General features: G+C 34.2%; 2 protein-coding genes across 2 annotated transcripts; one reads left to right on the forward strand and one right to left on the reverse strand.

Moving 5' to 3' along the window:
• Positions 1-1,598: 1,598 nt before the first annotated feature.
• LOC126822309 (ras-related protein Rab-32B) lies at positions 1,599-8,564 on the forward strand. Its single transcript, XM_050551115.2, has 9 exons — positions 1,599-1,717; positions 2,193-2,225; positions 3,228-3,324; positions 3,842-3,898; positions 4,177-4,209; positions 5,084-5,111; positions 5,250-5,324; positions 5,693-5,801; positions 6,547-8,564. The coding sequence occupies exons 1-9, from the start codon at positions 1,621-1,623 to the stop codon at positions 6,705-6,707; spliced, it is 690 nt and encodes a 229-aa protein (XP_050407072.1). The 5' UTR covers positions 1,599-1,620; the 3' UTR covers positions 6,708-8,564.
• Positions 8,565-9,837: 1,273 nt separating this feature from the next.
• LOC126822302 (uncharacterized protein C1orf198 homolog) lies at positions 9,838-17,656 on the reverse strand. The gene is made up of 4 exons (XM_050551101.2): positions 17,205-17,656; positions 13,858-13,908; positions 12,660-13,361; positions 9,838-11,440 (listed from the first exon to the last, which is right to left on the reverse strand). The coding sequence occupies exons 1-4, from the start codon at positions 17,472-17,474 to the stop codon at positions 11,375-11,377; spliced, it is 1,089 nt and encodes a 362-aa protein (XP_050407058.1). The 5' UTR covers positions 17,475-17,656; the 3' UTR covers positions 9,838-11,374.
• Positions 17,657-25,722: the final 8,066 nt, after the last annotated feature.

Consider the following 25,722-nt stretch of genomic DNA (forward strand, 5'->3'; position numbering starts at 1 on the left):
TAATTTATAATAATTAACACAGATACGTTAATTTTGGCTTGTATAAAATTACGAGTACGAGTATTTATAATGTGTCTACATAATTAATAGACCTATTGCTGCGAGCGGAGTGATATGCATGGACAATAACAACATGTTTAACCAGTGGCTGCCAGGCAGGATACGCCTACATTTTGCAAGAGATGGATAGAGAACAAGCTAAAACAAAAACGATTTTTTGTACCATCAGGGGCCATAATCCAGAAAGTTATGGTCTGAAATGCGCAAATATCAAAAGGGACTGAGATTTTTGGAATATAAAGATTTAAAGTTTCATATAAATCTGATAAAAATTGTGACCTCTAGAGGGTCCATAACCTTTGTATTACATACTTATACACAATTTGCGTGCAAAGAGTGCCATTTTGTCGGGCAGTTTCATTTCGATTTCCCCGAAATTTGAATTCAACCTTCATTATGGTGGAATGGTGATATATCTAAACGGTTTTTAAAATCAGAAAAAAATTGTGAACACTAGAGAATCCACAAGCTAAAAATGCAATTTTCGACCAGTCAGGGGCCATACTGGAATTTACGTTTATGAGCAGGAACCAAGGTCTTTATGATAAAAACATATATTTAAAGTTTCATCCAAATCGGATAAAAACTGCGGCCTTTAGAGGGTCAACAACCTTGATGTACCATATTTTTTACACTATTTGTGTACAAGGGGTGGCCATTACGTCCGTCAGTTTTAGTCCGATTTGGAATGTATAACTGTGATATATTCACACGTTTTGGGTTGTTTTTTTTAAATCGGATAAAAATTGTGACCTTTATAGGGACCACAGGCTCAAAACGCGATTTTTCGTACAATCAAGGGCCATATCAGGAAGTTACGATTCGATATGCGCGAATATCGAGAGGAACCAAGATCTTTGGGACATAAAGATGCATTCTAAGTTTGATCAAAATCGGATGAAAATTGTGACCTCTAGAGGTCCACAACCTTGATATACCATATTTTTACACTATATATTTGCGTACAAGGGGCGGCCATTTTGTCCGGCAGTGTTGGTCCGATTTTCACGAAATTCGAACTCAACCATCATTAGGGTGTAATGGTGATATAATAAAAAGTTTTTTTTTTTTTAAATCAGATAAAAATTGTGACCTCTAGAGGGACCACAGGCTAAAAACGCGATTTTTCGTACAATCGGGGATAATTCAGGAATAAGTTACGATGCGATGGCGCGAATATCGAAAGGAACCAAGACCTTTAGGTTATAAACATGCATTTCAAGTTTCATCAAAATCGGATCAAAATTGTGACCTCTTATATATACTATATAGGCCTAATAGCTAAAAACGTAAATTTTCGTACAATCAGGGGTCATGAACTCATGAAGTATGAAGTTATATGGTCGGGCCGACATGCCAATAATATAGAAAGGAACTGAGATCTTTGGGAGATAGACCTATATTTCATGTTTCGTCAAAATCGGATAACAATTGTGTCCTGTAGATTGTCGCACAAACACAAGCTAATGTCGCTAAACAGCGAGGGCGGAACGACCCGAATCACACTAAAAGTCATGTGATCTATTATTAGTTTAAATCACATGACAGCTGGCACACAAAATGGCGGATGTGTCCGCTCCTTCACAATCACAATTAAATCAAGTATCTGTCCAAGAACATCTCTATAAAATTCTTGTCATTGGTGAATTTGGAGTTGGTTAGTCATCTTTATTAGTTGATAGAAATATCGGTGTTTTTATAGATATGTGTCCATATTTTTTACGTGAAATGAAACACTGTAACGTGCTTAGGCTTAGGGCTTAGCAATACAAGTTATTATATATTAGCTTTCTAAATCTAAGTTTTTTGAAGTTGAATGCTTTGATTTTGAAATTTGTCAACGACAACAGATCTAGTAATATGAAAAGAGCGTCCATTTCAAGACGTCATTGGATTACACCCATTATGACAGTCATTATTTTGAATCATAAGACTTCCACAGTCATCCAAAACATCCCAAACTTCACTGTGATCACATTTTGTTCTCTACACTTTTCTGCATGTACATCATAATCATTACAGTGTATCCGCTATTAGGATATTAATTTAATTTTAATGTTGTTTAATTTGTAATAGGTATAATAATAATAAACAGGAAATAATAAGATAGAAATTTGTTTCTGTCATTTCAGGTAAGACATCTATAATCAGAAGATACACAGAAGGTAATATACCGAGTATCTTTAAAGAATCAAATAAAATCTTGGGAGAGTAATCCTTTAAGAGTAATCCTTTAAGCTGACACACTAGCTGAATGATTCAGCCGAATCGAAATTCACCAAATGTGTCCACTGTCATTCCGCTGAATGATTCGTATGAATCAAACTTGTTTCATATATGCGGTCGAATTTTCATTGTAGAATTCATTAGCCAATCACCACTGATATCGAGAAGTCACATGATTGTTTGAAGACATGTTCGCTGCCATGTTTAATCATGTGACAAAAATGATGATGCAATCGACTGGTGAATCGGATGAAGGATTCGCCTAGTGTGGTTACTCATTTGGCTGCAATTCGGTGCTGATCGATTCGGCCGAACGATTCTGTCGAATGATATGGCTAATGTGTACTCTGCTTTAATTACTCTCCTCATATTTTCTTAAACTGAACTTAAAGGGTGTATGGTTCTATTCTTTGGTACCTTTGATGAAAATGGGTATAGTATAAAGCACATATTAATGCAATATGAATGTATTTAAAGGGATTTATATTCAATCTTGAACATTTTTATTGTTACGCCTGCTTAGTCCATTCTATACGTTTTTTTTTTTATTATTATATATATTGTTGTCTGTGAATCAGCGATTACTAATTACTTCTGCATTGTCTTATAGGATATGTTTATCTTTCTTCATTACAAATGGCAACAGAAATCATAGAATACACGACTCGTGTATTGATTTTAAAATGTTCATTATGTCTTAAATATTGGATATTAGGATCCCATATTTTCACGGAAAGATAACAACATCAATAATGATTGAAATGGACTAATATAGAATTTTAATTTGTGTTTTTAATTTCAAATTTTATTGAACATATTGAGTTAGCGGGTTAGCTCCTTTAAAGAAGTTAGACCTGTAATAGATATATTTAATGTATCACTATTTAAGTCAAATTTTAATTACTATATCATTAAGAAGATAACATGAATTTACATTTCAGGTACATTTTTTCCAAACTATAAGTTGACGATTGGTGTGGATTTTGCCTTGAAAAGTGTCGAATGGGATCAGAATACAAAAGTAAATTTACAATTATGGTGAGTTGTAGTAATCATCCACTTATCTCTTTTCATTAGAATGCTAAATTTTGTTAATAATTTTTTACTTTTAGCAGCAAATGTGACAAAATTTTTTCCTTGATAAAATGATACCAGTACATAATTATTTTGATATTGAAAAAAAGTGAACCCAAATAATTTCATCTGATTAGAAGTAAATTAGGTTTTTGCTCATGATATATATCATAAAGTCTGTCATTGAGTCGACTGGCGTGGTTTCGAATCCCTGGTTGTAGGTGACAAGGAGTAGGGTCGCATGTCCAACCTCGTGGGTTTTCTCCGGGTCCTCCGGTTTCCTCCCACTGCTAAAGACCCCTATGCGCAAGCGAATTATTGAAATAAAATTAAACCATATGTTAGTCCCGAAATGACCTAGTTTGTGTCAAGCGGACGTTAAACCCCATTTTTCTCTCTCTCTCTCTCTGTTATAAAAATCAGGATGTGGTTTTGATTAGATTGGAATTGATTGAATGTTTTATTTTATATTAAAATCTAGGGATATTGCTGGACATGAACGATTTGGTCATATGACAAGGGTTTATTATAAATATGCGTATGTATTTATTTATGTTTGATTAGCAGCAAATTAGTAGTACCACCTTTTCAATCTCTGAAGAATTAGGGAACCTCAAAATAATATCTATTTTTCTTTTAAATATCATACTTATTACATGCTTTTATTATGCTGAATTTTGCTAGGGCATTGTAATGCAGCTCTTTTACTCATTCTGAATCTTATTTTTTAAAAGAAATTATATGTAATCTACTGAGAATTCATACCAATATCTGGTTGACCAAATGTAATTGAATCATTTTGACTTTTTATTGCAGAATAGCAGCAATTATTGTTTTTGACTTATCTCGGTAAGTGACATATAAATTAAAGATAGTGTTTGAAGAATGTATTTGCTATTCAAGATATATTAAATTTAAAGTTTGAAAATAGAGAAATAGTTTTCAAATTATATATTATCCGTTTTAACAGAATATTTCATTTTCATGTGTTGATGCAGTTTTGATTTGTCATCTTGGCATTGATTTGTGTTCTAATAGGTATATAGCAAGTCTGATCATATTGGTAATATTGTGGTCAATTCTATTAACAGAACACAGTTTTTATGGGAAGCAATCACTGGTTTATTCTAAAAGCATGACGTTTCGACAAGTATCCTCTTATCGTTATCAAGCACAATGTTATCTTATAACGATAAGTGGATACTTGTCGTAAACGTCGTGCTTTTAGAATAAACCAGTGATTGTTTCCCATAAAAACTGTGTTCTGTTAATGTGTTTCCCAATCGCTAATTGCCACTTAAAGATCAATTCTATTAATTAAGGGAGAAATGGGGTTTAATGTCTACTCAACACCAACTAGGTCATTTCATGACTAACACATGGTACATGTTAACCCAATAATTCTCTTGGGCACAGGAAATCCGTAGAAGTGGAAAGGAACGAGAGTAGGCTACTCAATAGAAAACCAACTGTATTAGGCAGGCAGCCCTGCTATTTATCAGTCATCAAAACCAGGACCCCTTGCATGTAACAGGCTTTACTTTTGATCTGCAGTGTACGTACACATATACAATACTAAGGAACATGACTGCACTTATTTGCACCTGATAGTTTAATCTACTGCTGCTGAAAAAAACAAGAATAACATATTCATCGATGAAATTGTCAGAAAATGTCAGTTATATAGTTTATTAACTATTGTTGTTTTGAATTGTTATTTCAGACCAGCAACATTTGATTCGGTCTTAAAGGTATTTATTTATTCAACAAAGTTTCAATCTTAGTACAAATTAATTAAAAAGGCTTATGTTAATGTAAATATTACAAATACCATGAGTTAGTGTTAATACTGATGTTTTTTTTTTTAATGCAATCTATTTTGTTTTCAGTGGTTCAATGACATTAATTCTAAAGTAATGTTGGGAAATGAACAACCAGTTCCTGTTATGTTAATAGCCAATAAAGTAAGATGTTTAAAAGCTGTAATAATCACTGTTTGAATTGTTCAATGAAATTCATTGAAATCCACTAATATTGAAACAAGCCCACAGGCTGAGATAATTATGGTTAAATGACTGCAGCTTCGATTGTCCACAGCAAAACCCCACACTTTAGTAACAGAGATCTTCAGATTTTTCACAAAAATCACAATAATTTGATCCCTTGACCTACATTCCTGGTTCGAATCCAGAGGGATGCCATTTGGAAACAAAGGCAGACTTCAAAAATTGATTTGGAATGGAAAATGTGGTGGTCAAAATAGCTGTGAACATTAAAATCGGGACATATTAGTGACTTTGATTAAAAATAGTTTTTTATATATATATAACAGTGTGATATTGAAGATGTAGAGATACAAAAAGATGTTCTTAATAAATTTTGTGAAGAACACAACTTTATAGCCTGGTTTTCTACATCAGCTAAAAATAACACAAATATTGGTATGTATAAATTGTTTAAGCGGCATATTTATATGGAATATAAATTACTTAAAAGTTTATTTCTAGCGGCATTTCAACGAGGGTTCTCTAGTCTTGTATTCCATAATATTGTCATATGTTATTGGTATGTAGTTAATCATTATATTAGTAGTAATATTATATTCTAATCTGTTTTTTGACTGGCACCCCTTCAGTTGTTTGAGAGATGGCAGGTTCAAATACTTGGTAGCTCTGTATTTTCTATTTAAAGGCATGTACAACAACATATGTCAAAAGGCATAATTATATTATAATATTTCATGTAAAGATTATTGTTATGTAATTAAGCACATCCCAGAATTGGACTGACTTTTATTTTAAAACATAATTACTATTACTACATGTTTTTTTGTCAATTTGCCAGTTAAAATCAATTGAAATTTTAAATCACCATAACTTCTGTCAGAATTAAGTTGATTTAGATAATTTTTTAATAAAGCGTTTTTGAGTATGTCTGATCTTTCGACTAAAATATGTCAATAAAAGTACTTTAGATTGTGTATGGTCTTAAAGCTCTATATTTGACCGTTATTAGGGCTTTATTTAATATAAAACAATACACAAAGTGTTAACATTAAATCCATATGAATCAATGGCTACGTGAACATTAATTATAAGCTGTCACAGAAAAAGTAAACATACTCATCGGGCACTAATTTTCTTTTGAACTTATTTGTGAAACTCGCTGATTTTTCTTTTCTTTTAGATGATGCAATGAAATTTTTAATTACTCACATATTGTCTTTACCTACGGATGTTCAACAACCTTCAGATAATATTTTACTACATAGCGGTAATACATCATTTGAAGATTCAGAAAGCGAAGATAAGAAGAGCACAAAATCAAATAGTGGTTGTTGTAGCTAGTATTAATTTAATGAGGACATGATCAAATTCAAATACATGACAGTTTTAGGGCTCCATATTTTATAACCTGATCTATCATCAGTGTCTTCCATGTTAACTCCTTTGTACCAAATCTAAATGTGTCTGGTTCCACTGAGCAGAGGTGATGTGGGTGTCAGGATTATAGGTCTGTCCTCTATGCAAGCAGGTTTTTGATAATATGATTGAATGCTTCATGGCATTGGGTTTTCTGCCTTATTCTTAGAGTACCCCGCTCCAGGAGAAAATTACCATATTAGTCTAAAATGTTCTTGTGGTGTTAAGTCCATTACAGCAGGCGGCAATTGAGTTTCCTTAAAAAATGATGCATGATGCTGCCATTGTAATATAATACTTGTCAAATATAAATTGGTAACTTACTTTGAAATAGATAAATGGACCAAGAGATACAATTAGTTTCTAATACTGATGATAGACAGGGATTTTTTTTCTTCGGAATAACTGCTAATCATTTTATATGTACTAGTAATAATGGTGACAGGTTTGTTTCTACAACTTGTACTTAAATGATACATATACATGTATATTGTTAGTATGAATGGTTGTATTTAATATTGCGTGCAAATTGAAAATAATTCTTGTTTTACAGTAGATAGATGTTGAATGTCAAATACTTTAAATTTACAACCAGTCATAAATCATTTAAATTAAGTGCTACTCCAAGGGTACCAGTTACGGCCCTTACTGTTCAAATGTATTAGAGATGTATTGTGGCGATAATGAGATTTGTACATAATTATGTGAATTGTTTTTTGCTCACTTTTGAGATGACAAAGAACTGCTTGTATATTGCAGATTTATGAAGATAAATTTCAAAATCAGATTATCTGAATATATACCGGTATAAGTCAGATTGGTGTTATTAGTAATATTTATTATTCTGGTCAAATAAATGTCTCCCTAAATTTGCATTATAATAATAAATATTTATTCCAATGTTTTCTTTCTACATAATGGAACTTGTCACTATGAAAAATGGCAAAGCAATTAAATTAGTAATATATACTCAATGACAAATAGTCGATCAGATTAAAGAGATGAGATTTAGTTGAGTCTTATATTTTAGACTTCATCCCTCCATAATTATTCTGCAGCAGATTTTTACTCATAGTCTACGGGGAATTCCTAAGTGTATAATAAGAAAGGAGTGGAATAATGGTGTTATCAATATTTGATAAATGACACAGAAATGAATGAATGGGGTTTAACCTCCTACTTTTCTGATGACAAATGGTCTTTATAAATATTGGCTACTTAAGTTATTACATATAGCTTATTTTATTGGCGCTATTAAAGGCCAATATTGGTGTAGTCATTATCACATATGTGACAGAACTGGATAAACACTTCCAAATATAATTTTAACACAGAGATCATTGCTACAATAAATGTGTTATAAAGCTTTCGAAGTAATTATTAGTCAGCAGAAATTCGCCCGTGTATCTGTTATCACTTGTCACTTCAGTTAGTTATATAGAAGGATAACTTGTGTTTTCCTTTTGTGTTCGTCATTTCCCTTTCTTGAAAGCTTCATAACCCATCTATCATAGCAACGATCTCTGTTTTAAAATTATATTTCGAACGTGTTTAACCAGTTCTATCATATATGTGATAATGACTGACACCAATATTGTCCTTTAAGTCTGCCACAGGTGGAAATATAAAAGTATCCAGTATAAATATATAGACCTATATTAACTGTGATAAAAGAATTTATATAAGCAAATTATTTTTACTACAATATTTCTATATATGAAAATTGTACTGCTTTTTGCTCATTAGTTGTGTGCTAGAAAAAAACATGTTATTATTATAAAACTGATTGTTGTTTTCTTATTTAAAAATTAATGAAAATTTTAGGAGCATTTGCAAACCACTATACCGGTATTCAAAATAAATGTACTAAGAGCTTGTTTTTTTTTTTAAAATTCTAATAAAAGGCCCAACCTTTGGCACACAATTGTTCTGAATTGATGAGCTGTTAAGTGGATGATAAATATTTTTATTTTTGAGGAATTTATAGCACCTGTATGCTTCAGGAATATGTGATTTTATTTTTCTCTTAAAATAATGCTCTCTTTAGGTTAGAATGATTCATCTATTTTGAATTTTCTTTTTTTTTTAAAAAAATCACCAGGACAGTTACATCAAATATCTGTCCAGCATAGATATAGCCATTTTCGAGAAAAAGTTGAAAAAGACTAATCTTTCAGCTGAGAAACTTGAAATCAAACCTAAATAAACTTTTTCAAAGCCCCATATAACGGATAAGAGTTTTGGGAAAGTTTAGACAAGTATCTATTTATAGTTGGAACCATGGTGGCTAAGTCAGTAAGACATTGGCTCGTTAACCTGTGTTAGAGCCCTGCATTGACTGAGAAAGTTTATCAGAATTTTCCAGAGTGTTTCCCCCTTGCCAATGGTTCAAGACAGAGGGTCTGACAAGGGACGTTTAGTCATTGGGATAAAAAACCAAGGTCCCAGATACACATTGGCGTGCACGTAAAAGATCCCTTGGCAGTTGGAATTTGAAAGAATAGGTCCTAGTGTCACTGTCTGGGCAAAATTTGAAAGAATAGGCCCTAGTGTCACTGTCTGGGCAAAATTTCCCTCATAGCATACTGTATGGCATATGCCCATCTTCATTAGCCCAGTCGGAGCAAAACAGTAGAACGTTATTAAACCCCAGTGGGTTAGGTATTGGCTCTGTAATCTGGAAGTCCAAGGTGTGATCCCGGTGTTGGGTCGAAAGTTTTCCTCTGCCTTTTCCAGCATGGTTTCCCCTTGATAGTGTTGCAGCAAGGAGGGTCTGGCTAGGATGGGATGAAAACCTGAAGTCCTGAGTACACCTTGGTGTGACGGTTAGAATTCAATTGCTGTCCATGCAAAATTTCCATCACAGCACGGCATATACCTGTCTTTATTAGCCTGGCTGGAGTAGAAAAACAGGATGTTGAACCACACTTCATTCAAATATTTTCAGTGATAAGAACAACTATCAATCTGATGATTGTGCAGGTAAATACTGAAGAGAGATTTAACGACATACTTCCATGTGAAAGCAATTGTCAGAAAAACATATTTGGAAGGATAAGGATGTGTAAAACTTTATTGACTTGTTGCATAATATAATCTTTGAAGCTGAGGTATAAAAAATATTTCTCAAATAAGAAACACAGTTTAGCATGATATTTGACTAGCAAAATATAGTGAATGCCAAAAACTCATAATGACTGAAAAGTAATTCTTCAAAGAAACATTACTAAAATATTTTAGTTTCGATATGAAATATAGCATTAATACATAGTTTAAGTTGAAAATGATAAGAGTATTGTATGCAATAGTGGTCATATTGAATGCAGATATTATTATTCGTGTATTCTAAGTCATTATTCAAAAGCTAACAGAATATTCAATTAACGTTAGTTTATTTCCTTGAATTAATAGTGTAAATATTCCATAGGAAACAAAGAAAAATATCAAATTTCATTTGTTTTAATAAATTTTGAATAATGAAAAGTATAAAATGAGTTAAAATAACTTTCAAAAACTATACAAATATTCATGTATGCACTAAATAAGGACATTGACATTTAGATATATTTTAACATATACTCTATGTAATTGATCAAAGCATGCTGCTTTGTAAATATACACACTAACAAGTATAAGCGTACTATGGACCAGGAATCGAGCACGACTGCATCGCCATCATCTTGGAATTGTGACATATCAAAAATCAAAATCCATCAATCAATGTGCAAGCATGCAAAGTTTCATGTCGATTATACTTGAATTGGCAGAGCCTTGGGTTTTTTTTCGAAAGAATGTCAACCCCCAAAATAATAAGAACAGCAACAACAAGATGAGTATAGCGCTTGGGGCACAGTTGCTGGTCCAAAAATAATGATGATGATGATGTATATACATGTAGCATTGTAAGCAATTATCATGGTATATATTATTAGAACACAATACTGGTAATAAATACAAAAAATAATAATAAACAAAATAAATAAACCTAGTTCCATTCCAATAATAAATTGACTAAATAATAATATCAAAAATTGTGTAGAAAATAATATAAAGATAAATAGTACCATTCATACAATAAAATTCAAATTCATTTATACTCAATCTCAATATTGTAACTTTGATCAATCAAAGAGGCATTAACACTTCTGAAGGTCTTTTCTGATGGGTAAAAGAAATAATTTTTAATTTGACAGACCTGATTTCATTTTCTATATGGTAGTTACTTTGCATATCTTCAACTTAGATTATATGCAAACATTTGATTAATCTGAGAAACACTTTGTGGTTCTTGTGAGAAATGCCTAACCCTAAGTAATAAGCAGTAATTATATTCCATAGAATTACGGCCTGTGTATTTCAAGTTCAGTTACTAATGCTATTGAAACAATTTAACTAAGAAATAGGCTGTTCCCTAATCTTTCAATCATTAGGTAACACTAAGGACAAGGTTATTGAAAATACGATATTCCATAATAGTTGCATTTATTTCCTTAGTTTGATTAATTCTGTAATGCCTCTTATAAATATTACAATAACCAACACAAAAAGTCATTACATTTTCGATGGGAATGCCCATAATCTGTTTCTCATTTTTACCATTGATCTAAGAAATCAAAACCTGTTTTCATACTTGTTGATAATAACTCCTTGTTTTCAACCTGTAAGATAATACAATTAACATATTTTGAATCTGAACATATTCAATGATTCATGCATCTTTAAATAACAATACCGGTAGTGTAAATATCTCTATTTAAAGAAAGTGAAAATGATCTTTTTTAAAGAATCATGCTGATTTATATAATTTGAAGTATGCTTAGGCACAGCCCAGTTATTTCCCTTAGGCCTCACAACAATCCAATAGTGTCAGTTTTTCTGTGCAATAGGCTAACTGTACTGATAATGATGGGCATACGCCATGCAGTGTGCTATGAGGTAAAATCAGTGTTTCACAATCATCACCATCATCAAATTCCAGCTGTCAAGGGTATTTTACGTGCAAGCCAACGTCTACGCAGGACCTAGGTTTTTCGTTCCATCCGAACACCAAAACCAGCGGCTGCCAGGCAGGATACGCCCACATTTTTCAAAAGATGGATAGAGAACAGGCTAAAAAGAAAGAGATTTTTCCTACAATCAAGGGCCATAATTCAGGAAATTACAATTCGATATGCGCAAATATCGAAAGGAACAGAGATCTTTGGGTTATAAACTTACATTTCAAGTTTCAACAAAATCGGATAAAAATTGTGACCTCTATAGGGTCCACAACCTTAATATGCCATATTTTTAAGCTATTTGAGAACGAGGGGCAGCCATTTTGTCTGTCAGTTTTGGGCCGATTTTCTCGAAATTCTAACTCCGCCGTCCTTAGGGTGTAACGGTGATATAATAATACAGTTTTTTAAATCAGATAAAAATTATGACCTCTATAGGATCCACAAGCTAAAAACGTGATTTTTCGTACAATCAGGGGCCATAATTCAGGAAGTTACTTTCCGATATGCGCGGATATAAGCATACATTTTAAGTTTAAACCAAATCGGATAAAAATTGTGACCTCTACAGAGTTCACAAGCTAAAAACTTGATTTTTCGTACAATCAGGGGCCATAATCCATAAGTTACAGTCCGATACATGCCAATATCGAAAGGAACCGAGATCTTTGGGTGGTAAACCTATATTTCAAGTTTCATTGAAATCAGATAAAAATTGTGACCTGTAGACTGTTCACAAACAATTGAGGACGGACGGACAGGGGCAACGACAATATACGATCAAACCAGGATCAAACCCCAGACTTCCTAGTTAGTGAGCCAGCACATTACTCACTGAGCCACCATGGCTCTTTCATATTTAGACATGTAATATACTTACCTCTTCTGTGCTAGGCAAAGAGGTGTAGCTATCAATAGATTTAGCTGGAGAGGCTGGAGTCAGCATGGATTGTTCGGGGCTAACAAAATCAACTTCATCCTTACTAGTAGTATGACTGATTTCATTTGTATTGTGTTCATTTGGGACAGAACTCTCTTGTCCTATAAAAGTTGAATAATGTTCAGTCAGTGTAGGATTACTGAAAGCGGTTTCTGGCTCGGTCTGATCAGGTATTAGCTGATCAACTGCATACCTGTCATCATTTGGCGAAGTTTCTGTAGAACAAACTTTTGGAAACTTTCCACTAAGATTCTTTATATGATGTCTGGGCGTTTTGGATTTTGAAGGGCTAACATTATCCCCATGGGGTGATATTCCCACATCTGATGATGGGGTTGGTTGATTTACAATTGGAGTATCAGAAATATAAATGTTTTTTCGACTTCTAGGTGCAGCAACTGGAATAGTTTCGATACTTCCTTCAAATCCTTTGTTGACCTCTGCTAAAAGTGAAGTTTTTGGGACAGCATTGATGGCATCTCGATGGATTTTATAACTTGAAGTTAGAGCAGAGGTCCAAGGTTCAGACTGCCATTTAAAAGGATCTTCATGGGAAGATGATGTAGAATCAACTGGTTGTTTAGGTAACGGTTTGTTGATGTTATCAGCATCTAAATCAGCAAGAGTCAGATCTTGTTGACTCTAAAAATCAAAAAAGAACATCTATACAATTCATTTGTAATCATTTTAAGTATTTTTATGACATACATAGTTCAAATTGATTAAAAATCATAAAATATGCAATCACAATCCCAGAGTCAAGGTAACACAGCCCTACATTTCACTTTAAGATGGGCATTGTGACCAAAGGTTCTGTGAATGTTGGACATGTCCCCATGATGCTCTCTATGTCACATGTGCTCCTATCTTTTTAAATTATCCACAGAAACTGTCAAGTTTCAATTTTTTTAATAGATATTCCTGTTGCATTTAAATTAAACCATAGATGAGAACATGGTTATGATTGGTCTAAAAATAGCATCATCTCCGATAAGATAAATCAAAAAGATTTCCACAAATTGATGATGGAACATGTAATTTGATATGGTTGTATTAAAACAGCGAAGTATTAATACTATAAAGTGTCTTAAGAATAGATAAATAAATATGTAATGAAAATTTCTTTTTATTTACATACCCTTGACTTCCAGGAAAAAGGTCCAGAATGCTCATCTCTCCATGTACTGAACTAAAAAAAAAGGGACATACATAGCATTAAAGAGATTTTTAAAAAGTAATTTCGGATAACAATTACATATACAAACAAACCTATTAGGGGGGGGGGGGGGGGCTTCGGGTCTTCAATTTCCATTTCTACATATTTTAATTATTTAAGTTATAACGTGGCTAAAAAAGTTCAGGTACTCTATATTCAAAAATTTTAAAAAAAGACCACAAGTGCGAAACTAGTAATGGTGGATCAATTCAAACATATTTTGTTTATGCTTTTGAATCGCAAAATTCTACTTGAATATAGTGATGGATTATATAAATTTGTGTCGGATCTGGCGAGAAATACATACATGTACATGTAGTATAACAGTTTGAATTCAAACAAGTAATTCTATCACAAATAGTAGAGAGTGGGTCACTAAAATAGTCACCGAACAGTTTTTTTTTTATATTAAAGATACATTATGGGAGATTTTAATAGAGAGTTGGTCATTCTTGCTATAACAGTTCAAAAATAGATGATGAAAGAAGAATATATTGAAAATTTCAGTCAAATTGCTTTATTCTGAACAAAGTTATTACCATTGTAATTTTTGACTAGAAATAGGAGTAAACTATCTCTTCACCGTCTCCGAGAATGGCCGATCGTTTGATGACAGGCGTTAACTCCACCTACATAATCTTGATTATCAAGTAACGTTTTCAATGGCTGTAGTACCATTAAGCTATTCGGTTTGAGACGGGGTTGCAATTCATTTTGTATCACATTTATTTTTACTACAAATTAACAAGCGGTTGCCATGCCCACATTTTGCAAGAGATGGACAGAGAACAAGCTCAAAAAAGAAGTGATTTTTCGTACAATCAAGGGCCATAATTCAGGAAGTTACAATCCGATATGCATGAATATTGAAAGGAACCAAGATCTTTGGGTTATAAAAATGCATTTCAAGTTTCATCAAAATCGGATCAAGATTGTGTCCTCTCTCTAGAGGGTCCAAAACCTTGATATACCACATATACAATATTTGCGTACGATGGGCAGCCATATTGTCCGGTAGTTTTGGTCCGATTTGTACGAAATTCAGACTCAACCATCATAAGGGTGTAACAGGGATATATTCAAACGTTTTTTTAAATCGGATAAAAATTGTGACATCTAGAGGGATCACATCCTAAAAACGCAACTTTTCGTACAATCAAGGGCCATAATTAAGGAAGTTATGATCCAATATGTGCGAATATCGAAAGGAACCAAGATCTTTGGGTTATAAATATGTATTTCAAGTTTCATCAAAATCGGATCAAAATTGTGACCTCTATAGGGTCCACAACCTTGATATACCATATTTTTACGCAATTTGAGAACGAACGATGGCCATTTTGTCTGTCAATTTTGTGCCGATTTTCACGAAATTCGAACTCAGCCATCCTTAAGCTGTAACGGTGATAAAATAATACGTTTTTTTAAATCGGATAAAAATCATGACCTATAGGGTCCACAAGCTAAAAACGTGATTTTTTGTACAATCAGGGGCCATAATTCAGGAAGTTACGGTCCGATATGCGCGAATATCGAAAGGAACCGAGATCTTTGGGTTATAAACTTACATTTCAAGTTTCAACAAAATCGGATAAAAATTGTGACCTTTATAGGGTCCACAAGCTAAAAACGTGATTTTTCGTACAAACAGGGGCCATAATCCATGAAGTTTCGATCCGATACATGCCAATATCGAAAGCAGCCGAGATCTTTTGGGGATAAACCTATATTTCAAGTTTCGTTGAAATCGGATAAGAATTGTGACCTGTAGAGTGTCCACAAACAAATTGTGGACGGACACAGGGGCGACGACAATATACGTCCACATGAAAATGTGGGCGTATAAAAATAAGACTTTTAATATATAGATAAGATGCGAAAGTTTGAAAGGAATGGACCAAATCAATGAGGCATAATTATAGCCGACTTCTTGTTAGCCTGTGTGTACTCTTGTACTGTAACTGGTGTAGGCCTATGTAACTCCCGAAGCAGACAAAATAAATAGGAAACAGTGATCCAATGGGGCTGCAATTCAACTTTGGTGATGTTAGCTGCGATGTTTATCAATTTCCATAATTTTTCTGTAAACGCAAGTGACAAAAAAGCGTATAATACCGACATCCAAACTCTCATTTAACCACAACTAAACATAATATCAAGGCCGTATATATCAAACTTTCAATCAAATTGAATGACATGCAACCTCGCCTCGCTTTGCACACTCTATCATTTAGCCTCGATCTAAAATTTCTGAGAGTATGACGAGGTTAATCTCCGCTTACGACGTCATTTAAAAATTTTATCAATCAATGAAATCCTGTTTAAATCCAAGCCGAATCCAAGCAATCCGTGGGTCTACAGAGTTGATTTTGTGCTTGTTGTGTAAATAAAGATCTAATTTATAATTTCTATGACATCTGAAGCCTAAATAAAGACTTGCAATAATCAGATTTAGCTCTTGCATAATGTATGTTTAATGTATTCCACATTTCTGAAGCAATGTTTCTAATGAGGTACAGGGTGCCATGACATCGCCCAGCTGAACTTTTGCTAGACATGTCACGCCCATAGATTGCCCATTGCTTTCCTTACAGGGATTTGTTTACTCTAACCAAATTATTGGCATTTAAATCAAATGATTACAAAACTTGCTCAAAGGAAGTCTTTAGCACCATCCACTATATAGCTACGAGAACGTAGCTAAATTCATATTCATACAGATATATACTTGTGTTTGTTTTTAACTATGATTCGATGCCTTTAGTTTTATCTGGTAAACTTAATTTCTTTACTCATGCACGACCCCTACAAGTTCCCTACTTTCGATTTTCCCTATGTCTAACTTCTAAATGTTGAGCATAGCCAGTTTTTAACGCTTCGATTTAAAAGAGTCGGGATTATATACGTAATTGTAGTTCACTAGTTGGGTGTAGCAGAAATGTAATAAATAACAATAATCAATCATTGTTTTGAAAGATAAAAATGTCAGTTTTGTTTATTGAATTGTGATGTATACGATTCACATCAGCATCTGCCAGAAGGAGTATCATCTCTTATCTTGAGACACGCAGAGGTTTCATATATCTACATGTACTGTACTGTGGCTGGAGGCAAGATGGAAAATATCAGTACCGGTACTGTAGTTTAGGGGTAGTAGTTTCAGTTAATTGCAGCTTTTTAAAGGATGGACAGGTCACAGGAACGGTCAAACTTCAAAGGACGTTGTGTCCGTTCAATCAAAGTCAGAAACTAATTAGGAAAATACTTACGTCATTTTCACAGTCCACAACAATCTTTTCACCAGTTTTTATGACAAGTTTAGGAAATGATGATACAGTTTCTATTGTTTCATCTGGTGTACTGTATAATTCTCGAACTTCATTGTCAACTACAAAATCATCAAGCAGTTGTTCTTTTTCTTGAAATGATAATTGATTCCATTTTTCACCGAGGAAATTACAAATATCTTTTTCATATTTCATAACTTTTCTTGCAGTATAATGTGACGACAATATATAAGGCATATATTCTGTCTCCATTTCAGAGGCAAATCAATCTATTTCAACTAACGTTTGATTACAGTTTGATTATTTTCTGTCAATTCGATTACAGATTGTGCATAGAGGAGCTTTTACGCGTGACGTACTTCCGGTGTCTATTTTCAGCCTGACCTTGGTGCTAAGAAAAAAAACGGGGTTTTTAGTCTTTTTCTTTTAATAGAAAACGTAATCTTGAATGCCACTCTTGTTGTAAAATGCGCGTAGCATTCGTAATAAATTACCGATTTTAAATCATGTCTAAATTATTATTTTTTTTCGTTTTATTGACGATTTTGCAGACGGATGTCAGCTGTTTCGTAACCTGGCTGTTTCGTACTTAGTTCATTCGTACCTCACATGAGCCGTTTCGTACTTCACTTCGTACCTCAAATTGATTCGTACCTTTTCCTATGTTGTTGAAATCAGTTAAAAGAAATTGAAATAAAGGTGAAAAGATTTGAACAAATCCAACGGCTACGCTAAATTTATGAAAGTGATAATTAGCACGAGATTAGTTTGTTTTCCTAAAAAAAATGTGTTTGAAAGAAATTGAAATAAAGGTGAAACGTAATTAAACGATTTGATCAAATCCAACGGCTGCGCTAAATTTATAAAAATAACTGCCGAACAAGCATTAGCTACGATGATTTAATAACAAAAAGCGAATTTTATCATATGCATTGATAATTACATGAATATGAAACATTTAAACCATATACCACAGACTGTTAAAATATTGAAAATAATTTTTTTTTTTATAAAAATGGCTGCCGAACGAGCTGATGATTTAATAACAAAAAGCAAACTATATGCATTGAAATTTTTAAAAAAAAAAATAGAAATTTCCATATTTATATTACACAGCCTGCCCAATAGTAGTAATTCCTACACAAAGGATATATTTAAACTAAAATTGCTCCAGCATTTCACTAAATTTACATCGGTTGCGATCGTAAGCCATTTTCATTCACTTTGGGTTTCAATAACAGAATTACCCTGTGATATAACCGTATATACGGTCCATGATATAACAGATCAAAGAAACGCGTACGCCCATCTTCACACGTAGGCACCTTTTGGAAACTTGCTGTGTTCTATTTTTTCATGTGGACGTATATTGTCGTCGCCCCTGTCCGTCCGGACGTCCGTCCGTCCACAGTTCCTTTCGATATTGTTGCATATCGGATCGTAACCTCCTGAATTATGGCCCCTAATTATACGAAAAATCGCGTTTTTAGATTGTGGACCCTATAAAGGTCATAATTTTTATCCGATTTAAAAAAAACAACGTATTATTATATCACCGTTACACCCTAAGGAAGGTTGAGTTCGAATTTTTCTGAAAATCGGACCAAAATTGCCGGACAAAATGGACGCCGTTTGTACGCGAATAGTGTAAAAATATGGTAAATCAAGGTTGAGGATCCTGTATAGGTCACAATTTTAATTCGATTTTGATGAAACTTGAAATCCATTTTTATAACCTAAAGATCATGGTTCCTTTCGATATGTGTGCATATCGGATAGTAACTTCCTGAATTATGGCCCCTGATTGTACGCAAAATCGCCTTTTTAGCTTGTGGTTCCTCTGGAGGTCACAATTACTATCCGATTTTAAAAAAAAACGTTTGATTATATCACCGTTACACCGTAATGAAGGTTGAGTTCGAATTTCGTGAAAATCGGACCAAAATTGCCGGACAAAATGGCCGCCACTTGTACGCGAGAATATAGTGTCAAAATATGGTATATCAAGGTTGTGGACCCTGTAGAGGTCGCAATTTTAATTCGATTTTGATGAAACTTGAAATGCATGTTTATAACCTAAAGATCTTGGTTCCTTTCGATATTGTCGCATATCGGATCGTAACTTCCTGAATTATGGCCCCTGATTATACGGAAAATCGTCTTTTTTAGCTTGTGGTCCCTCTGAAGGTCACAGTTATTATCTGATTTTAAAAATCGTTTGAATATATCACCGTAACACTATAATAAATAAGTAGCTGTTTTTCCATAAGTATGTGTTATAGTTTATTGCCCTATAGAGTTACTAAAAGCATCTTAAAGATTACCATAATAAAGGTTGAGTTCAAATTTCCTGAAAATCAAACACCAAAACTGCCGAACAAAATGGCCGCCGCTTGTACGCGAAAGGTGTAAAAATATGGTATATCAAGGTTAATTGTGGACCCTGTAGAGGTTACAATTTTAATCCGATTTGGATGAAACTTGAAATGCATGTTTATAACCCACAGATCTTGGTTCCTTTCGATATTTGCGCATATCGAATTGTAACTGCATGAATTATGCCCCTTGATTGTAGGAAAAATCACTATATCCATCTCTCAAAAATGTGGGCATATCCTGCCTGGCAGCGCTGGTAATAATACAATTAAGCGCCACTGTGGAATCGGTCCAATAATAAAACAGTTATGTCCTTTAATGATCTCAGTAAAGACCAGATCAATCTGCTATCTAAGGGCCTGAAGTATGCCCCCTCCCTACCACCCAAAAACCACGATGACCCCATCGCCAATGTAGAGAAGGGCCTTCGACAACTGGCACCGGGCGGGAATGTTGATTTTATATATATTATACACCATCAACAAATAGCCAACTTGATAACAAAATCAAAACCAAAAACCAAAAGGAATCCAAAGAACACCAGCAAAGGCGATAAGGAAGCAATCCAGGACCTGAAAGATGACAAATCCATAACCATAATTTCTGCCGCTAAAGGGAAATCTACAGTTACAATGAACGCCAATGACTATAATAACACGGTAAACATACTACTCCAAGGCAATTCCACATGCAAGAAAGATTAGGAAGAACCCGATTACCACACTAAAACAAAATTAGTTAAATGAAAAGTAGAAAAACTCCGAGACCTACAAGAGATCGCCAAAGAACCTTTTTGCCAGTTGAGGCCCAACCACCCACGCCCTCTTGATGCCAGAGCTACAATTAAAACCCATAAAAACCCAATTAAGGCTAGGTTACTAGTCTGCTCCAGGGACTCAGTGTTCTACAATGTCTCCAAACACCACTCTAAGCTGCTTTCGCCATTAGGAACAGCATCTTCATCATTTATCAAAGACTCCACTGAATTTTGCCAAAAAATCCGAGACATCACTCAACCTGGAAGAATTGTTTCTTACGATGTAAGAACGTTCCCCGCCATGAAGCCACTGAAGTTCTCCGCTCCCGAATTGATAATTTAGAAGTTCCACTTGAAACCAAATTAACAACTAGTATATACAGCATCATCGAACTTATAAATATGTGCCTAAGACTCCACTTGCTTCACCTTGACACTTCTTTCTCTATCTCCACATCCCTCAAACAGATCTTAAAAACCAATGTAATAAAATCTTAAAATCAATTCGATATTTGACAGGTAACCTGTATAATATTATATAAAACAGGAGTTATGTGGTCGCATGTCTTAGTTAAAGTAACAAGTCTTGCTGCAGTATTCTGTACTTTTTTGTAATTTATCTATAAGCTTTAAAGGTAAACCAACTAAAAGTGAATTAAACTTATCTAATTGAGAAGTGACCAGAGAATTAACAAGTGCCTTAGTGGCCTCTACAGTTACAAATTTACGTATTTTACCTATATTTCTGATATAAAAATAGCACAATTTACAAATATTATTTACTTGAGCTTCCATAAGCATAAAACTATCAAAGATTGCGCCAATATTACGGGCAGAATAAGATGAAAATATATCACAATTATCAATTACAACAGAGGGGTTATCACGGGCAAATTTACTTAATTGATGCCTTGAGCCTAATAAATATTCGCTTTTATCATCATTCAATTTTAGAAAGTTCTTTGACATTCATTTTCTAATTTCACTAATACAGCTGTTCTCGAGTTGCAATTTTGATAAATTGAAAGAAGATGGGCAATTAGGTGTAAATGAAATATAATTAAGTATCATCGGCATACAAATGAAAGCTGAGACCATCTTTTCTGACAATATCACCTAATGGTGACGTATAAATGGTAAAAAAAAATCGGACCAAGAACAGAACCTTGAGGAACCTCAGAAGACAAAACAGATTCAGACGACGAATTACAATTAACTAAAATACACTGTTTTCTACCTAAAAGATAGCTTTCTAAAAGATTTAATGCAGAGCCACCAATACCGAACTTAAAATGAAGTCTACGTAAAAGAATAGATGGATCCAACGTATCGATAGCAGCAGATAAATCTAATAAAATCAAAAATGTACATTTTCTTTTATCAATTTCCATTAAAATATCATTTGAAACCCGAGTTAAAGCTGTTTCGGTTCTGTGAATCGTTTATTAAGCACTTTGAAATGCTTCATACAAACAGTTATCATCTATGGGCCTTTATCTGAGAAGCAATACATTCCTCCAATATTTAGAAATAAAACTTAAGTAAGAGACAGGTCTGTAATAAATGAAGCTTTATTTATAAAGATGCATTATGTTATTTAGTTAGGGCTAATTTTGCTTAATGCAGATCGTTACATTTATTCACCTGCCTAGTCCCTAGACCCATCAGCCGTGACCCATGTCGATAATAATACAGTGCCATATCACAGTTGATATCTCGATAACATTATAAATTAGGCGAAAATAAAAATAAGTTGGACTATTAACGCCTAATGGCCACTCTTCAAGTAATGGCGTACCATGCCATGATATATTCCTGTTGATGACCTACATTGGTTTTTTGTTACTTAAGCTCGTCGAAACCTTTAATATAAAGTTTGTGAAAAGATTTCTGCCCGAAAAGCCAACGGATTTGCAATACGGATTGGACTACAAGTTCTGTGGACTATTACACGAAATCGCTTAAACATATATTATGCAAGAGCTAAATCTGCCTATTGCAGGTCTTTCTTTAAGCCTGTAATGTTATATAAACTCTGAATTAGACATTTATTAAAGGGGAATTATGGGAGATGAGATAAAAAGTTGACAGTTCCCGCTATAATAGTTACAAACTAGATAACGTAAATAGAATATGCTGAAAATTTCAGTCAAATTGCCCCGTTCTGAACCGATATATAAACTTTTGAATTTTAGGCTACGAGTACTGATGTGTTTCGGTTTGTAACGTCACGTCACGTCTTGTCACACCAACATTCAAGTTACACCATGAATTATTGAGTATAGTAACATCCAATATCTATTAAAGTGGAAGGCCTACTTCATGGCCGAACTTTTTTATATAAATTCCTAGTAAACATCTGGGTCATCATACATACACAGTTCAAGGGTCATGGAAAGATTAGGTCACCATCTCGATGGTGAAAAGTCGAACAAAATTCAAAGCGAAACCGGAAGTAAACAAAATTGAAATTAAAAAAATCGGCCCCTAAGGATTGTTGCCATTTTCAATACAAATAAAAATTGTCGAAAATAGGAATTATAATGCGGCTGAATATCGAATTGAGGTTTTTTTGTAAAATCCAATATGGCGGCCAAACCGTTGAAAATGTTATGAATCAAGTTCTCAGAAAATGAAAGATAATATCTAGGGCTAACACCACCATATGTCATTTTTGGTCCATTTTTAAAATGGAGAGAATTATTCATGTTCGGGAAAATTGGGAGGACTCTGAAATTTCCGGAAGTTTCCATGTGTTTATTATTCCTACCAGGTTTCAACTTGTCACCTCAAATAGTGACATATGGGATTAGTCCAAAGAACCTAAAAAAAAATGAACGCCCGAAGAAGATCCGTTGAGAAATAACTGAGAAATGGGCAATCTGACATTATTTTTTGTCCCATCCGTAAAACATTTCCTGTTTGTCAAAAATGACCTAATTTATATTTAATATATTGTTCCAAGGTGACCAAGTCTGCTACGTTGGTAGAATGTTACCACCATGCACAGTTTTGGCTGCAACTTCTGACTAAAATCGGCAAAAACAAAATAACTAGAACTCCAGCGGAGTACTGACGTGTTTTGGTATGTCACGTCACGTCACGCCTTGTCACGTCGGCATTCAAGTTACACAATGAATTATTAAGTATTGTAGCACCCAATACCCATTAAAGTGGAAAAACCTGTCATTTTTAACTCTTATGAAAACTAGAAGTTCTACTTCATGACCGAACTTTTTTTTATAATAACTAGAACTCCAGCGGAATACTGACGTGTTTCGATATGTCACGTCACGTCACGCCTTGTCACGTCAACATTCAAGTTACACCATGAATTATTATTATTAAGTATTGTAACATCCAATACCCATTAAAGTGGAAAAAACTTGTCATTTTGAACTCTTAATAAACCCGGAACTTATACTTTATGACCGAACTTTTTTTTATATTAATTGTTTGTAGACAACAGGGTCATCATACATACAAGATACGCCACCTTGAATGTCGAAAAAATGACGAAGAAACTTTCTCAAGTCTTTGATGCTAATATTAATCCCCAATATTAGGCATTATCCAATAAGGAGCGTGACACTCTGGCCTTTTTCAAAGTATCATTGAAAGGGTTCATAGGGCTGATTTTTCAAATCTAGGCATCGGAACATTGGCTATTTGGCTATTGATTGTTGTTAAATACTTTTAAAAATTTATAGCCTAGATTAGTCGTTTGAATCAGAAATATCACATTATGTTTATAACAATTCTCAATAGTTTCTGTTATCCAAAATGCCATAAAACTACGAAATTCAAGCGATTTAGTTTATCGATACGCATTATTTTCATTGAAGCCTGCGAGCATATCAAATTCCAAGGTCACGAAAGCAACATATAAGTTCAAGGCCAACCTTACTACCAATACATTTCAAAACGAATAAAACGCAATATAAACTCATTTATTTCATCTCTCTACAACTGTCTGATCATGTGCAAACATTGCTACAACGTATGAAACTCTCCCCATTGGTATTGTAACCGTTAGTTTAACTTAGCAACAGTTTTCAGCTCCGAAGCGTTTATGCTTAAGTGCCCTCAACAGAAATGTGCACTGCGAGGGTGCAAGCAATTTTGACTAAAATCGATTAAAATTGCATTTTAAGTTATAATCAATCTTCGGGAAACGCATAAAATTTAAAATTTCAGTTTGATTTTTGTGAAACAGGGCCCAGGCTTACACAGGTTTAGGGGAAGCGAAGGCCGGTGATTTGCTATAGATCTCAGCCTCCATTGAGGGCTAGTCAAAGGTCCCCCTTTGATTATTTCTGGTATTCACTTAGATAATTTGCCCCCCCCCCCCGAGACGTATCGCCCTGCCATATGCCCCCCTCAGACCCCGATTCCACCCCCTATGTAAGGGCCCTGTCTGACAAGGAACAGTGTCTAGTTATTCAGATGGTGCGAAAACCCGAGGTCCCGTATTAACATTGACGTGCAAGTAAAAGGACCCTTGAGAGTTGGAATTTGAAATACAACGTGAAGAGTCCGTTTTTTACAAGATCAGGCATTTAACGGTAGTCTTATGTTTCTAACGAGCAAAATCACCTTTTCAAACCTCTATTAGAAAGTGCAGGAGGGCCGCACTACATGCGAAACAAAATCTATAAGATATGGTTTGTCTTTTTTGATAGGGCTGCTGGAAGTAACATGGTCAACACATGCAAAAATGAAAAATTACCTAAATCTGGTCTTCATATGCAAATAATTCTGTGAGAAAATATTTGTAGATGACTTCTGGCGCAGCCCATAAGTGGCAATCAAAAACGCAACATTTTAAATTCATACACATATTCCCAGGGCTACTGCAGCCTGCGTCATGCGTCATCCAAAGTGTTTTACGCACGATATGCCAGAGGAGTACCCCTACTTACATTCGGGCACAAGTCACAACAAGTAAGAGTATAGACAGTAGCGGATTATCAGTGAGGCTGATGAGGCTGCAGCCTCAGGCCCAAAGATTTTGTAAAAAAAAAATTTTTTGACTTGTCTGATACGATTAAAAACGCATAGACAATGAATGTTAGGGGGTGGGGTTTAGGCCCAACGGGAATCAACATAGGCCCTCACCCGAAATTAATTAAGCCCACGCCATTTTAAATAGGCCCTATTGTTTGGAGATCTGATCTTATTTTTTAAACGTAGGCCTACAATGTACGTTAAATCCTTGTAAGTTTTCGGTTATGTCTTGCTTAATATATTGTATCCACGTGACGTCATTTATGGGCATATAAAGTTACATTACCAATATCAAACGACTTTGGCTTAAGAAAAAATATCTAGCAAAAGATTTTGCGCTAGTTTCGATGTAAACACCCC

This window comes from Patella vulgata, chromosome 5, assembly GCF_932274485.2.
Source record: "Patella vulgata chromosome 5, xgPatVulg1.2, whole genome shotgun sequence".
Lineage (NCBI taxonomy): Eukaryota > Metazoa > Mollusca > Gastropoda > Patellidae > Patella > Patella vulgata.